General features: G+C 28.7%; 1 protein-coding gene across 1 annotated transcript; it reads left to right on the top strand.

The window, feature by feature from the left end:
• Positions 1 to 8,317: 8,317 nt before the first annotated feature.
• LOC105833572 (probable zinc transporter protein DDB_G0282067) lies at positions 8,318 to 14,954 on the top strand. Its single transcript, XM_012675407.3, has 5 exons — positions 8,318 to 9,205; positions 10,452 to 10,534; positions 11,283 to 11,516; positions 13,128 to 13,271; positions 13,370 to 14,954. The coding sequence occupies exons 1-5, from the start codon at positions 9,052 to 9,054 to the stop codon at positions 13,532 to 13,534; spliced, it is 780 nt and encodes a 259-aa protein (XP_012530861.1). The 5' UTR covers positions 8,318 to 9,051; the 3' UTR covers positions 13,535 to 14,954.
• The last annotated feature ends 3,472 nt before the right edge of the window (positions 14,955 to 18,426 follow it).

Genomic DNA, 18,426 nt, shown 5'->3' on the forward strand with positions numbered 1-18,426 from the left:
CTTGAAACGTTTAGTCCGTTTTTTTCACTTCAACGACGATTATTTCCAATTTCATCTAAACACTTGCGCGTCAACAACACTATTTAAATTATTTCTTCTTTTCATTATCACATCGATGACGACACAAAGCACATTTAAGTAAAGAATAATTATCCGAATAGCACAATATATTGGCAGTACATTTGGTACTCCCAATATACATTATATTGGGAATGTATTGATCAATATTTATCCAATATTGGCCATAAAATATTGATATTCCAAATTAGGATATGTAGAAATTAATGTGTAGGAATTAACATAATAAATATTGCGGCCTAACATTGATCCAATATTGTTAAATCAATATTGCTACTTAGACAAATTGACTAAATAAGGTGAAGCGTCTATTTAAAAATTAAATTAACATTTGCGATATTATATTACTTTCCACATTACTTTGCGTCAATGTTTTGTGTTTTACTAGAGCAGGATCTCTTGAGCAGAAGGCGATTCTTTTAAAGAGGCGGAACGATGCGACATTCGCGGTTAAAAACCCCGTTTTTATGCGAGTCTCTATGATGCTTGATATCTATTATAAGGGCTGAAGAAAATTGAATTATGTATTAATAAAAATTTTTGTCACCCTATTTGTCGCAGCGGTTAGTGTAGATGCTGATGGATAAACAATAACTCCACTGTCGTTACTTTTAATAGTGCACCTGTGCCCGTTGACTCTAATTTATCGATATCTTGTTAAATGTCTAACGGATTACACTTGGAATAAGAGCGCGTTCGTCGGAAACGAGGGAGAATACTGACGCGAAGCGAATAAACAGCAAACGCAGTGGTCGCAGTTAAGCTGGTTAATTCTCTACACATTATATAATATTCCAACAGCCTCGGAATGTTGAAACAACAACCCTATTATGCGATTAAAATAATTTTACGTGTTGCTCTGAAAATATTGAGTATTTTTTTAACTGTAATTTCTTTGATCGATTTGAAGACAGCTCTGTTTTAATGATAATGTTAGAAAGTTTATTTTATTTATTGTATACATAATGTTGTAATTTTTAATATGACAAGAACTTTAATATTTTTAAGTATTAAATAAAAATTTTCTTATTAATTTCTTGTTACAAAAAGTAACTACAATATTGAAAGATTACATCCACATTGCATTATGTATGAACAATATTGTATTTATACTACGATATATTTATACTGCGATTTATCATAGTTGTTGAATTGCAACAACAATAAAATTACCATTTTTTGAAAAATTACAACAAAACATAACAACAATATTATAAGCAATAAATTTGCAATAATACAATGTTGTATTTATCGAATATGTGGAATATAAGAATATTTTTATAAAAATAAATATGTTACGCTATATTTTAATTATATATTTTTATTTGGATTATTTATTATTTTATATATATTTAATTACTTTAGGGATAACAATATAATATTTACCAATACTATCCAAACGAAAATTGATTATTGTTAATCTTTATGTGCAAACCTGGAATATACGACACTAGAGCGAAAGTTTAGGTTCAATTTTGAATAAGTTATCAAATGAAAATCGAACTTGTGCCATCTGTTAAATTAAAATTCTTCTGTGAAAACTATTGTTATCCTTTGGAAGGTTCAAAACATACTTAGAAATTGTTTCAACTTCTAATACGTCATAGTTTACGTATGGCAACAGCAAAAACACTTTGGCGGTATCTCATACCTCATAGTACATTAACTTAATTTTATGAAGTGTTGCACACGAGGGTTAACATTTTTTAAATATTGCAAAAAGTTATTTTATTATAGTATTTTATTTTTTTAATATATTACTGATAATATATATTTATAATATATATTATATATATATTTGAACATATGTGTGATAGATGTTAACGATAATTATTTTTTGTTTGGCTCGTATTGACAATAGTCAAATACACAAAATAAGATACAAATAAAATATTTAAATAAAATATAAATATAATAATTTTATTTTTATAAAATAAAAAGATTTTTATGCGTGTGTGTGTGTGTGTGTGTGTGTGTGTGTGTGCGTGTGCGTGCAACATAATTAAATTTATTATTATTAAAATTAAAAATTTTGATTTTGTAACGGTTTTGAAACATTCATGTCATATTGATATAAGTGTGCTGGTATGTTGCGAATTTATATCTTTGCAATGTTTTTGTAGCGTTGCATTGCAACTTGTAACATTGCAACATTAATGCAATATAGCTACCATGATTTGTGTTGTATAATTATTATTATCTAAAAAACGTTTTAAACAAAATCAAGTAGAAATAGACTAGAAAATTAATTTTGAATTTTCACAAAATACCGATTTTGTATTAAAAAATGGATTTTATATTTCAGTTATACTTGGCCTTAGTACTAGATTAGCTTTAAAATAACAATATTAGAAGAGAAGAATAATATGACCACCCATTTACATTTTATACAATAACTTTGTTAATAATTAATATTTTAAATTAAAACGATTATATTTATCAAAGTGTTGTTCATTAGAGTTTAGATTTAAAGTTATGAAATATTTGCTTACTATATTCAAAGTTATGCAATGTTACATATTATTTGTAAAAAATGTAGTGGTCGAAGAGAAACAAGGATGGTAATATGGCCACTACAAATATAAATAAAAAAACTGGTTTTATTAAAAAAAATATAGCCATTAAGAAAATTAACATTTTCTTGAAAAAAATTGGTTTTTATATTGCTAAGCGTATACTGTCGACAAAAGAAATAACAATAAAAAATTTTAAAAATATATAGATATAGTTTTAAATGGAAGTTTTAATGTTTTTTATAATAGTGCAATTAGATTTTTTGAAAGTGTCATATTTTTTTAAATTTTCCATCAATTAAAAAAAATTTAAAATATATTTTATAGCAAAACATATTTAACGATAAATTCAAACATACATGATAAAGTTATATTCTGAAATAGCATTTTTCAATAATAAGCTAGAAATATCTTTATATTGCTATTCGCGCGCTTTATTCGTATCCACTTTATGTAGTTACATATGTAAATATATATTAATTTATAAGAAATATGTATGCAATTATATACATACAAAAAATAAAGAAGAATTAAAAATATTAAAATAATTAAAGGAGGGTGAATTGTGTGTTTTTTTCATCTCCCCATTCATTTCTGGGTTTGCAGATAGAAAGAACTTAATTTATTTTGTTAATTAAAAATAACCCTTTAGTTAGTTCTTCAAGCGTTTGACTTGAGTTTTTATCTAATAAACCTCTGATTTAGCATTTTCAAATTTTTTCAAACTTTGCCTTTCAAATCGAAATTTCGGCTACGCCGAAACCGCCGATTCCAGTACTCGCATGTTGTAACGGTTTTAACGGAGAAAACTCAGAATAAGTTTCTGAGGTGCATTGGTGGACTCCAGCAGTCGTTTTCTTCGAATCGAAGCAATCAAGTAGTAAAGTCGAAAATGTTTCTTTACCACGCTCTATTTTCATTCACACAAAAAGTATATATTTGCGAATGCATATGTCATGTATCAAATTATTTGTAGAAATGTCCAAACATTAAAAAGGTGTACCAACTTTCAAAATATCTCTAGTAGATTTGTACTAATAATCATCTATATTAAGCACTTAAACCTAACTAGAACACCTATACAAAATCATTGCAAGCAAATAAAAAATTATTTATTTTTAATTTACATTATCTTTTTTAAATTGGAATTTTGATTGGAATGAGACTGAAGGTATATCTAAAAAAAATTTTTTCTTTTATTTGAATATCTTTATTTTGTTCTTTGTTTTGATAATTAAATTTTTCATTAAATTTACAAATATTACATTAATGTTATTAAGAATATTATACGTTTTTTGCTTTGTTAATAAGTTGCACATTTAAAATAAATGGTATAATGAAAGATTTATTATTATTAGCATTAGACTTGAGATGGGATCTATTTTTCTTCTTTTTGATACTATTTCTAAGCTACTTGAAGAATCTTGGTCTACAAACTTTCTAAGAGAAAATTATAAAATATGATAATATAAAAAATTTTTGAACAAAAACTGTAGAATTTTAAACATTAAAATTAAAAAAATAAAATTATATTGATTTCTAAGAAGCATAAAAAATTTTTTCAATGTTTATTTAATCGATTATATATCTTGGATATTATCTTTTTTAAATATTTCTCATTACTTTCAAAAAGTTGTGAAATATTATTTTTTGTAACATTATTTTCTGGAAACAAACCAGAAACAATAAAGTAATGCCTATGTTTGACATCTTTAATTCATATTAAATAACATTGCTTGAATGATATTATTAAATATCATTTCAATTTTGAATGTGGATATTATATGGATATTAAATGGACGATGAGATCAAGAACATATTATACATACAAAGTTTAGTACATTTAATTTCACCGGAAATATATATTATTTTATTATTCTGCATTATTCAAAAGCGCAAATTTTTTGTGCATGCTTTTGATAATTTGCATCTGTTAAGGTTGTTAAAGATGCGGAAGGATCGGCGGGACCGGCATGGATCTTTCAGGACAAGGTTCCCATTTCGTTCGTTCATCTTAAATAAAATTCTGCTTGCATTGTATTTCTCAGGCGGACATCGTGTTATGTTCAAATTCTTTTTTCTGGATTGTCTGCGTCTCTCTTCGTATAACGATAGTATTCTCCATGTTTGAGAAACCCGAGAAACTGATCGGAAGGATCGATTGTCCAACATTCTAAATATTATATTAGAAATTTCTCTGGGCAGCATCTCGATTATGTCCAATTTTCTTTCTACAAAAGTAGTAAAGTATGTAATCATTCTTTTAAACGCTTCCATCATTTACTTTACAATGTGCTTCGTGAGACTGCTTAAAACCAATTGACGCTCTCGGTCTTCTGACGTGTATTTATTGGCTATCCCCACCACCTATCCGAGTTTGAGCGCCCTCTATCCAGCTTACATTAGTAAACTGCGCGAGTGGTGGGGGGAATCTGCTGTCTCCCTCTCTAGTGATAACACGAAACGGAAAGAGACAGCTGAACTCTCACCACTCACGTAGCCTGCTGGCGTGAGCATCTGAACCGGCATCACTACTTCTACCGTTTTCTCATTCAATAGCATTACACGCTCAAAGCTACACATTTTTCTACATTTTCTCGCAAGTTCTGTATCTCCTTAAACTGCGTTTGTGACGGAACATAAGATTGTTTCCTATCATGGCTTTCACTGTAGACATAATATGATTTATTAGTTTTAAAAGATTGAGAAAATGACAATTAACTATTATTTATTATAAATTTATGTTAAAAAATTTTATTTTATAAAATATTTTGTATTTAATAAAACTCTATGCAAACGTTTCAAATTTTATAAAACAAATGTTTTTTAGAGAGAGATATATAGATATAGAATATTAAAAATAATTTAATTTTTTATTTATTGTTATAGAAAATAAGAAAATTTTACAGATTAGATTTTTTATTATAAATTGTATAAGCAAATATTTAATTTGTATCATAATTTAGGATAGTAGGATTTTTAGATTTATATGTAACCTCTTTCTTTTGTCGCGATAATAATTTATATACACGTTGAATTTATTATAACACCTTGAATTGTTGGTTAGCAATAAACCGACAATTGATTTATTAAGGAATTTTTCAATATGAAGATGATCAAAAGAGACCGTATTACCAGCACTTAGGTAAGTATATTAACAAAATTCTATGTCAGTGTTGAACTTTGTATAACTTGAAATATATACAGCCAAATAAAAAGTTAAATAACAAAAAATTACTAAAATGTACATACACTTGTGTGATAATACGTTTAAATTTAAAAAGAATGAGGAAGTATGTGTAATTAAATGTTAAAAGGTACCTTAAAAAAGTTGAAATGCTCGAAATTAAAAATGTCTTATAATCAATGTTGACTATTGTGTATTTTCATATGAACGTCACTTTATAAACGACAGACTGCTAAATAAATAATTCCATAAGTAATTATTATACTTAATTTATTATCTAATAACGTAGATTGTAGATAATACGAGTAATCATATTGTTTACAGTGGCTGTAATACTATCTTCTTTTTTATACTATATTCTAATATGTGGATTTGTATTGAATAACAGTACTGGTCTAGTCATACTCCCAATAAATTTTCGGTATCGTGTACTGAAGTTGATAATTGAAATATCCTAAGCACCAGTATCGAAACTCTATGTTACTGATACATTTTTAGGACCATGTCTAGACTGAAATTGAATTGGAAATTGTTTTCTAGTGCTAAGTAGTACGGAATTTTACTGTCAGAAAAACGCGCGGTTAAGTTCTCTCTTACAAAAAAAATATCATGCAAGCATTATAAATAATGCAACCATGTAAGTCGGCATATTTTCCCTTGAGTTAGAGCAAGTTCCTAGAAAACTCTTTATACTAATCCCGTATCATAATAGTAGATACTGCACTTTAAGTAATGCCTAACGGCTATCAAGTAGCTACCCAGTATTTTACCAGTTTTATATTTACCAGTATTGATATCTGATATCACGTCAGTAAAAGTTCTAAAAAATTTAATTGTCTCTATTTTTTACCTTTTTATTTTTAAAATTATTATAAATAATTAAAGTAATTACTTTAATAATTTATTATTTATATTACTAATATATATATATATATATATATTTTTTTTGCGTTTTATTCAAATTTAACATAACGTTAACATAGAAATCAGTTGCAGCTGTTAAAAATCTGTGGTGGTCACATCGACAGTAAAACATACAGTGAGAAAGAACATAGAGAACCAAATGGAGACTTTGTACAAACATTTGACTCGTTTTATTTAGTGTGACGACTTCGTATGATTTGCAGAACAAAATAATAATTTTAATTGTGTGTGTGTGTGTGTATGTGCGCGCGCGCGCACGTGACCATTATAGAGATTATTATATGGAATAATTGGCTATATATTCTTTTGTGTAAAATAAGGTTTATTATCGTTTCCAGAAGATGAAAATAAGACAAGGAGAAAAGGTTGCATCAAACAACAGTGCGGATATTTTAGAGAGGAACAATAGAAGAGAAACAGTAACTGTTTGCGTCGCGTTTTTGTATTTGCGGTCATGATTGCGTTCGATATTTATTCAGTAGCGTTGAAGAAATTAATAATTCCGTTATTATAAGTCGTTTATGTCTTTCAGTTTCTTGCATTTTTTAATGTAATTATTGCCTTATCTATATTTCCTACGTTTTGGAAAGTTGTTTTAACTCTTTTGCGTGGTGGAACATATATGTCTTAATCCTTCAAAAATTTATACAAAAATAAAGACTTTTTTCTGAACTTATTTTAAAGATAAAGAGTAGAACATTTTTTTTAGAAGATCAACACCTTGTGGCTTTCATCTCTTGTTCTATATATTTCATCAAATACTCATAAAATAGAGTAAATGTTGAGAAATGCATGTATCTTTTATAAAAGTTAAAGGAGCGAGCTTTCTAAGCTCATTTTTAAGGTCAAATTAAGAACTATATGAAACAAGTTATTATTTAATTTTAAAATGGCAGATTTTTATATGTGACATTAAAATGTTAAATTTTGCTGTACTTACGTGTAAGTTAATATATTTATATAAGTTTTTGGAATCACTGACGAGATGACAAATCTGTAATAAAAATTTCATAAATAAAAATGGCCAATTTTATATAACGGATTAAAATATTAAACTTTGTTGGATTTATATAAAACTTATTTTAATTCACTATTTTAAATTTTGAAATTTTAGTGAGAGATTTATAATCAATAATCTTACTTTTTAATGTAAATATTAGATGTTCATTGTTCCTGGAAAAAAGTCAGGTATATGAAAGAAAAAGTTAAGAAAGAAAAAAGTTAAACTGAATGACAATCACTTTAGCAAAGCAAAAGTAAATTTACATATTCTTATGGATTATATAGTTTTTTAACTAAAAAATTTTTGAAAATACAAGATCCATTAATCTATTAATTATATATAATAAAGAAGTCAGTAAATTACTAGTTCAAAATGTATTTATCAGTCGCAATTGAAATATGTGATTATAATGTATTTACATATGGTAAAGTATAAATATTTTTATAGATTTTAAGAGAATAATTTTTTAAATTAATTTATATAGGAATTACATGTAATGATATACATAAAACGACTTAATCAACATTTTTGTAATTTATTGTATTTTTAGTAAAAATTTTATGAACTTGAAAAGATCAACGGAATAGCAATTTTTTTGTAAAAAAAAAACTCGCTTATCCTTGGGTTTATCTCTGATTAAAAAAAAATTTTATTAAGATTAAATTGAGATAATTTTCGAAATTTTTGAAAAAAAATCTTTTCTTTACCTTTGAATTTTATTATGAGGAGTTACTCTTTAAATTTTTTTAAATACTCAAAGGTTACTAGATAAATCAAAATCAGGTAAATATTATTGCGCCAAGAAGTTATTCATAATTAAAAGCGTTAATAAATTATAAATAAATATTATGCTAATGTTTTACGAATTAAAGACAAGTTAATAAATTGGCAGAATTATATCGATAATTTGCAGTTGAAAATGCGTTAATAAGTCAAATAGATTAATTAAAATTGTGCTAATGATTAAGCTAAAAGTACTTTAATAAGTTAAGACTTGAAATGTTAATGACCGAAAACAAGAGCAAGATATACAGTTTGCTCGCAATTTTGTTCTTGCTCACACCGCGAAAAATGAGCGCGGCAGGTGAAAGTGGCGACGACAAAGTAAGAAGACCCGTCTTTTTTCATTCTTACGCGTCGTCATCCTTCGTCCGGAAGAGGAAAATCCTTTCACACGGCGACCAACAGGAAAAACGCGATCGACTGATTGGCGGCGATGAGGAAAAACGAGCGATGAGAGGAAGTACTAGCGCAATAAATCGGAGCCTCGATTGTAGGCGCATCTCAGTGCGTCAGCCTGTTCTTCATATTTCACACGTACTTCTCCGCGGAACGACAGAGTCGAAATGACGTCACGCGTCGGCGAATTGAGAATATTATGGCTATTGCTCACCCTGACGGTCCTTCTCGAGGGCTTGCCGGCGATCAGAAAGGTCAGCAAGACTCCAGCCGGCTTCCGATATTCCCAGGATCAAGATGCGGAGGCTACGGGTCATGGAGGTACATATGTTTTTGAGAATATGCAACAAAAATAATAAATAAATAAAATAAAATGAGATTATTTACTATAAAAAGATATTAAGCAAAGATTACTAAATTTTAGTTGAGAAAATTATACGCATATTATTTTTCGAAGGACATGTTTATCGATATTTTTGTACCACATACTCTTTCATGCGACGATAAATAACCATTTTTGACATTGACGAGCGGAAATTCAATCATGAGATAGAAGCTTTTACGATTGTGCGGATTATGCGGATTTGCCGCCGATCGTGTTAATTTGTACGTGTCAGAGAATTAGGAGCGTATTCGAATCCTGTACTGTTTCAAACACGTCGCGTTTGCTGCATTTAACCATTGATTCATGTCTACTTTTATATTTTGCATATGTGGAATTGTATATGTAAAAAATAATGTACTGAAAGCATTAATTCACATTAATATTTTTTATTAAAAATAATCTTATTAGTTTTATCTATTAATTTCTTTCCAAATGCTAATTTAAGTTTAGTACAGTTTTTTGTCTTAAAATTTTGTGTAGCTTAAAATATCACTTAAATCAAAAATATCACAAAAAATGTTTTAGAAAAAGTATTAGTTTAATGTTATTCTAACACTTTTTACAATTTATGTAGAAAAAAACTAAAATTTTAACTTTTGTGAAAGAATTTTTACTTAGAATATTAATAAAAAAGAATATAAGTAAATATAAGAAAAATATAATCACTATTCTAGGATTAATAAAACAAATAATATTTTAATAGAGCAAAAGCATTACGCATTTTTTTCATTAATGTTATTAAACTAACATTATTACTAATTATATTATTATTAATTAGTTATGCTGTTAATGTATCATTTTTTTCAGTGTAAAGAAAGGTCACCAATATTGATATACTTTTATTTTTGGATTTTATTTTCAAAATAAAAGCTAAAAATAAAATTTTAAAAACGCAAATACAAACTCAAGCAGCGCATATCTAAAATTGAGATATAAAAACATCTTAAAAACTTATATATATACATATATATGTACACAAAATATTCTAAGTATAAGCGAATGGCCTTGAGTAGTGCGCGCGAAGTGAAAAGGATTGAATGAAAGACCTCGTTTCACGAAGTAAATGATCTCTTCTGCGTGCGAATTGTGAGGCTCGTTGAATGAAAGGGAGTGAGAAAGAGAGTGGCCTCTTAATGACGATAAAAAGCTTCGGTAGCTTTTAATTACATTTTATTCAAACAGGCGGTGACAAACATCGCGAGGAGGGTGCTGGCTCAAAGCACGACGAGGATCACCACGACACGCACGGCCACAAGGGTGATAAGGTACATAATAACATTTTGTCCTGTGCTATCGACATCCAGGCCGTTGCCATCTATACCGTCGTCGACGACTTCTTCCCTCTTTTATCGTTTGTAATATAAGCGCCCGGTGTGCTCTTGTTTCCCTTGCGCGCTACCATGAGAATATATATTATATGTAGTTTTTCCTTTTTTGCAAGAATATGGCACTCGAGGAACAAGACAGGTCTCGAACCGAAGAAGCATTCGGGAGGCGCGTAACTGTAAAATATTTTACGTATTGTATTGAATGTCTTCCGACATTGCTTTGTATTTTTGTAAATTTTATTCTATTAGAAATCGACAATAGAAAAAATGTCATTGTTTAAATATTGGAATTAGTATTATAATAATATCGTGAATCGTTGAAGTAAATGTTTTTAAGTAATGGCAACTACGAACTTCTTTTACCAATTTGGTAAAAGGTTACTTTGTGCATCACTCCTACATTTAATTATTTCCATTTTTTGGCATAAAAAAATTTTTTTTTTCGCGGGACACTAGGAAACTTTTTACAGCACATTAGTATGCCGCAACACATTGAGGGAAAAATTTGTATAATTAATAATAAATGTAAAAAGAAACGTGAAAAATTATGAAGTGAAATAAAGCAATACAGGTATAAAAACGAATTATAGTCAATTGCATAAAATTTCGTGATATAATTTATCATTATATCGCGAAATTTATATCTTTATAACTCTTTAATAACGTTTACTTTGATTGAAAAAAGGGTTACAAGGCTTTCCATGAGTCCGAGAAAAGCGACAAAGGGCATCACGACAAAGAGAAGCACAAGCTTGAGTACAATACGGAAGGAGGTGAGGAGAAAAAGGATCACGATGAAGCTGGACATTATGGTGAGGAGCACCACGGTGAGGAGGGAGAGAAAAACGCGAAGTTTGGCGAAGAAGGCAAGCATGAAAAAGGATACAGTACAAAGGGACAACATAGCGTCTTTAAGAAGGTACGAATCATGTAATGCGCACTATTTTATTGCTCAATACGATTACGTTTCGTATGTTTTAAATAAATTATTTCGTTATAATACTCATTGTTTAAGAAAATAAGAATATGTGTGTCACATTTTGAAGTATTATCAAAAAATTTTTAATTTTCATAAATTATTATTATATTTAAATAAATGTAAGATTTTGGGATAATTTTTAAATTAATTTTAAAGTTATTCTTTTGTAAAATCTTGTTTGTAATGCTTACTTAAAAATTTGCTGAGAAAATAGCATTATAAATTAAATTTCTTATATATGTTATATTACAAATTATATTTCTTATATGTATATTAGTAAAATTTTAATAAATATTTATGCAAAAGTTTACTCACACATTTATTTATTTAAAAGTTGTTTTCGTAAAATAAAGTTATTTTAGTTGGTAAGCTATTATAAGTCAATTTTTTGTTTCTTTGCAACTAGTTTTAGGGCCAAAATTTAGTTATTGACCAAAATTTTTTATTGACCAAAGAAGCTTGTAATTTTTTCATTTTGGTAACTTTTAATGTGATTATGCATTTAAAGTCAAAACGTCCTTAGTTTTAAAAATATGTTGATTACAGTTTCTTCTGAATGCTGAAAACAGCAATAGTATACTTATATGGATTAAAGCTTTTCAAGATTACAAGATTAAGCACAGCAGGCTTCTGTTATTCGATGTAACTAGGCTTCTATTTAAAGCTTTCTTGTTTGCATTTAACACTCTAATACGGAAAAAAAAACAGTTACCGTATCTAAAAACTGTGGGTGATAACTAAACTTTAGTCGTAAAATATGGAGTGCTATTATTTTAGCTGTGATATCTATCGTGATTTAGTTGAAGGAGTTTAGTTACCTGACAACGTTGCAGTATATATTTATATAACGAATGATAAGAAGACCTTAACATATCAAATAGTCCCAATAACTAAAGGTATTCTATTATAGATGTTTTTATGTTGCTGTATGATATAAACCTGATACATATACTCATTTTGTTACTTTATTTACGTATTAGATGCAACAACAAAGTTGTTGTACTTATGAATTTTACTGTACTTATGAATTTATATTTATAATAGTAAACACAACTTTAATAAACCATGATTAACTGGAGTGGTAAAATGTTTTTTCATAAATATTTAAATTTGTACGTAGTAACAGGTCGCGTTAATATGACATTTTTTTATTGTAACAATTTTTGATGGTAACACAGTTATTTTTTATTCTTTAGAAAGGTTTTATTAGAATTTTATAAGATAGATTAATCTATAGAATAAAAAATATAAAACAAGTATTTTAACTTTTATTCAAATTTATTATTAACATCTTTTATCTTTTACTTTTTTTCTATTAAAAAAATACAATGTAGAAAACAAAAAACTTTAAAAAACTTCAGAAAATTTTAGAAAATAAATCTTATTGCCAGACAAAGTCATTAAATGTTAGAAGAAAAAGTTTTTAAATATAAAGTAGTATAAAAATAAAATATATTTTGAATTAAATACATTTGAACAGAATGATAGAATAAATATAATCAAATTTTTAAAATTTGTTATATATTTAAATTAAAATATAATTGTTTTCAGGATGAATATGAGAAGAAGCACGACTTTTATGACGAATACCATGAGGATGGAGGAAGCGAAAAGCACGGTGGATGGCACGAAGAACACGAGGGCAAGAAGGGTGGCCACGAAAAGAAAGGTCACTTGCATTCGGGACACCACGAGGTTGTTATTTATTAAACTTATTATAATTACTTTTATCAATTGCAATCACATGCGTTAATTTGACCGTGATTAAAATCGCGATTTGACTTTTATTACAGGGTCATCACGGTGCGGAAAAGAAACGCGAAGGGGGCCATCATCATCACGAGAAGAAAGGTCACAAATCGGCAGAGGGACACGACAGTCATCACGAACACGATGAAAAACACGGCCATAAAGGCGGACATGCATCAGGGCACAAATGGTCGAAATCGAATCATTGACGAGACACGAAGAAACTTATTTGTACATAATCGTCGGATGTATTTTACTTACATCCATGTTGTCGAGAATTTTACCAATAGAGAAAGGTGGTATGATATAGAGCGGCGTACATCATGCGCATTGAGTTCATTAAGAAGATTTGTGATTACAATAATAATTTTATTCTTGTCGTCGAATAACGTGGCATACAAACTTGCCGCTAGATTTTCATATTTATGTAGTGCATAAGTTTCATTTGATGTATAATAAATAGATTTAAATGTAAAAATATGTATAAATATATAGTCATCTACCTAGAGAATGAGAGAGTATAATTTCTCAAACAAATCTCGAACGTCATGCTGTTATTTCTTTTTGTCGACATCGATAGTTGAGAAAAGTGAAAATCTTAGCGTAAAACTAGTCACGCTTCGGCGCTTATTGCACTGTGCGAATTCTAATGCAGACGTATGATATCGAACCTTACGAGTCTTCGTCTTCTTCGACGACTGGAATTAACTAACGACTAAATTTTCAATTTTATTTTAGCACGCTTTTGTAATTGCAATAACATAATTTTATTTTTAAATATTATTATATTAGCTCCAAAAGTTATGACACGTAAATTCAGGACACTCTGTATATTGATGTTTATTAACGCCCAGATAAAAGTAGATTACTCGTTTTCGAAAGAGATTATTCAATCGTAATTTAATGGGTTAATAAATTCCTGCAAAATCCAATTTCGCGTTTCAAACCTTGGTTGAAGCACATAGATATTCAAATAAGAGTAATTAATCTCAAGTTGATTATGTAATCACAAGTGAAGTGATTAACGAAAGAGGTAAACTACACCAATTGTGCCGTGATAAATTAGCAATTTGTGAAATATAAAATAATAATAAAGCGTAATATAAAAATCTTTACAATAAGATATAAAAAATTTTTGAAATTCAGCGTGTTTATAAAATAATGACATAATAATTAAGCGCATGATATTTTGATAGTAAAAAATTTCTATTATTGTAAAGATACATATTACTCGTGTTGAAATTATTTTTGCGCTATTGCGAATCTTGATTCTATTTGCATTATTGCTTTGTATTATCATCGTTTCCATTATCTAGTATTGCCGTAATTAATGTATGTATGAGCGATATATATTGACATAGTATTCGGAACGCGTAGTATATAATCTCGCTGTAATGTAGGCATATTACCGAGAGGATTGATCAAAACGTAATTGTGCCCGATGGCCCTATTTTCTGCTGAATTTACCTGACTACCAAACTTACTCTGGCAATCGATTATTGTGTATACAGTCGATATCGCGCTGCAGTGATTGGTTTGACGCTTATCCTTAATGCTTACGCAAATTTATCTAGATATAGCCAATTATACCTCAAGTTGATCGAATTTATGATCAGGCGACGCAAACAATAAATATTTGTAAAAAATTAAAAATAGGATTAGATAATAATCTATAAAAAAGATTAATTACTTTATTATATTATTATCGCAATATATAACATATCCATACTGTTTTTAAAATTTCTACTTATATTTATATATATATATATATATATATTATATATTTGAAAAATTTTTTTTACATATTTTATAACACTTTTAATTCATATATTTTTGTTATTTTAAATATATCAATATTTTTGAAAAAATGTTTTCAGATTTTTTAAAGTTTTCTTTAGAAATTGTAGAGTAAGAAATCTTATAGAATATACATATTTATGTACACATATGTGTATAAAGATTTTAAGAAAAAATAGATTTTTAAATATTCTTTAACATTTATAAATTTTTTAATAATTATTTTTAATAATTTTTTAATTATTAAATGAGAAATTCTGACAGTCAGAATTTGTATATATAAAAATTTTTGAAAAAAAATTTTATATTTTTTTGTATTTACTTCAAAAAAAATTCTTTTTTCTTTTTTGTTACAAAATTAAACGAGAAGTTTTTACTAAATGTTTAGATTTGTTTCAAGTAATTTTCATAGTATTATAGAAAAACGTTTAAAAATTTATACAAAAATTAAAAAAATTTTCTAAACAGTAAAAAATTAATGTAAAAATTTTGAAAAATATAAAGAGTTTAAAGAAACACTTTTATCAAAGTTAAGATTGCAAAGTTTCTAATTTTAATTGGAAATTTGTATATTGCACTTACAGGTAAGGAGTTAAAATAAAACAAAGCTATATGCACAATTTTTGCACGGAAATAAAAAAAAGAAATAGCAGGAATGTTACAGTTAAAAAAAAAGAACTAAACCCATTATTTTGTAATATTTTTTATTATTGCATCGCCAAGGAAATTTTTGGAAATTTTCTATTTGCGTCAAAATCATAAAGATGTTAAAAGAGGCGTTTCATATGGTGCGGCGTTTCCGCCTCCCCAGTGTTCGATTTTTACGATGTCGCGCGTTGAATTTCACACGGGAGTAAGAAAGACTTTTGCGTATAACGAGGTCAGTAAGAAGCATCCATTGTCACGAATACCGCCGGGAAATGATGGGTCCGCGGAGATTGCACCGTGAGATTATTAAAGACGATTATTCGTCGTAGGATTCACCGCCAGAAAACTGTCAGAATCGCATCACGCCTGACGTAGGTCCACGAATTCTGTTCCCGAGGCGGCGAGAGCCAGTCGGGGAAATAACTGTAATTCTGTGGTGGTATCTATCGATTCGTGTGATTCTATACCGGCATACCTCGGATCTTTGCGGATTATCTTTCGCCCACAGATTCTTCGTCAATTAGAAACTGATACTTTCTACAATATTCTGTTACATTCAAAGCGATATCGATTCTCGCATATTTGCCATTTTTCTGTTCAAGTTTTATTTGACTCAAAAACGCGTTTTATTTTTTTACTAATATTTTCTGTAAAAACGTATTTTTTAATAATATCTGTAAGATATCTATTTTGTAAAAATTTTTTAGTTTTTTTTTAGAACCTTTTGAATACTTGAAGTTAAATTACAGATAAAGTTCATATTGCAGTCTTTTTTTTTGTAAAACGTCCCAATCTCTATTTTCAAATTTTCAAATAATTTTAAAAGATTTTGACTCATTATCTTCTTAAAAGAAAAGAATTAGAAAATTTTTCGTGATAAATATTGTACTATGGTTTAAGAAGCCTGCGTTAAAATAAATTTTATAATTAAAATAGTTTGAAAAGTCTAACGTTATTTTAATAAGTGATTGTGTCAAACAAAGATTATATTCATATTTTTCACGCCAATTATTATTAAATATTGTTTAATCGACTCTCTTCTAATATTTCGAAATCCCGTTGCAGGCGTCTTTCCGAATCGAATTCATCGACGTTTCGAAATGTTTCTACCGCGGTGACAACTACTTGCATAACAAATTTTCTTCAATTACGTCTTTTAATTAAATCGCAGTCCGGGGTTGCCGAACATTGACGCGGTGCACGAACAACTACAACTGTCCCATTTAGGCTTGAATGCACGCAGAAATTCGGTGTAACGTCGCGTGAAAAGTCGCGTCAAGAAACTTCTTTTCACTTTGGCTGACATAATCAATCTAAATTTTGCTTAATCAAACAAAACGTATTTGTAGATTTATAGTATTATAATGTTACTGTCTTAAAACACACTGCTTTAAAAGAGTTAAAGATCTCGATAGAAAAATCGAGTTTGCAAAGATTTTAAAGAGAAAGGATAGAGCTTTGAATCTGTATTTTATTCTCATCTCTTTAATGTTTTGTTGCTAAATAACATAAAGTTGAAAATTAGTATCTTTATAATTTTCTTATTTTAAAATTCTACAGCTTCATAAAATATCGACATACAAAATTAACCAAAAATTATTTTAACGTAGGCTTCTTAAGCTTTAAAATGCCTTTTTTAGAATTTATCTGATAAAATTTCAAACATTTTGTGTGAAAATTCAATTTATATTAAATGCTTTTTAACTTTAAAAATAAACAGCTTACGAGAAAAAAAGAGAAAATGTTTTCTCTAATGCTTGATTTGCACAAAACTTTTTCAAAAATTTTTATAAACTTTTTTGAATCCTTCTATAAAATGCGAGAAAAATCTTATGCGCGATAAAACTTTCACTAGTGTGATATTGATATTTTCATAATAAAGAAATTAAGTATCAGATGAAATACATAAAGTTATTAAAAAAGTATATGCAAATCATATAGCAAAATGTGTTATAAGTCAAGAAATGTTGGAAAGAAAAAGAGGAAGTTAATCATCTTCCGTTCTTTGTTACGTCGATTTAAACAATTTAAACTAAACGGCTCGCAGTTTATTTACTCGATCCAATTTCTGCCGCGATCAGCGCAAATTGCTCTGTTCGCACGGTATATCTTTCCAAGTAATAATCTGCGTGACGCCGGAAACCGCAGGAGGTCGTGTGTGACTTTACGCGATGTACATCGCCATGGTGTCCCCGACATGCGGGGAGGTGCAACGTTTAATCCGACAGCGGATTATGAAAATCCGCCAACGTGTGGAAACGGAAAATTCACCCGCGCCGAGATCAATGGACTTGTCAGCGGCGATCATTTGATTTCCATTGAACAATATTGCAAATTCAATTCCGACAGGCTGCGTTTCGCCGCGAGCGTGGGACGTACGTTTACGCTTTTTGATAAAGCGAGGGCGCGATAATGGCAGGTGCGAAATAATATCGCATGCAAACGCGCAAACGGTAATGTGCGGCATGGCGGCGATAAAAATAACACGGAAGGCATTATCGTACAAGTAAAATCGTGAATCGCGATGTTAGGCGTACCTAAGGAGGAAACGCCGGCCGTTTCCTCCGTGTTACGATATCTCGCGCAATAAAAAACGGCGGCGCCGTTGCACAAGGCGCGTTAATAATAGACTAAATAATGAGAGATCGGGATGTGC

Source organism: Monomorium pharaonis, chromosome 10 (genome assembly GCF_013373865.1).
Source record: "Monomorium pharaonis isolate MP-MQ-018 chromosome 10, ASM1337386v2, whole genome shotgun sequence".
Taxonomy (NCBI): Eukaryota; Metazoa; Arthropoda; class Insecta; order Hymenoptera; family Formicidae; genus Monomorium; species Monomorium pharaonis.

Excerpts from the sequence above, each read along its gene's own strand:
- LOC105833572 (XM_012675407.3), top strand. The coding sequence starts at position 9,052 with ATGACGTCACGCGTCGGCGAATTGAGAATATTATGGCTATTGCTCACC. Across the intron at positions 11,517-13,127 it reads AACATAGCGTCTTTAAGAAG|GATGAATATGAGAAGAAGCA; the intron begins GTACGAATCATG and ends AATTGTTTTCAG. Across the intron at positions 13,272-13,369 it reads TGCATTCGGGACACCACGAG|GGTCATCACGGTGCGGAAAA; the intron begins GTTGTTATTTAT and ends CTTTTATTACAG.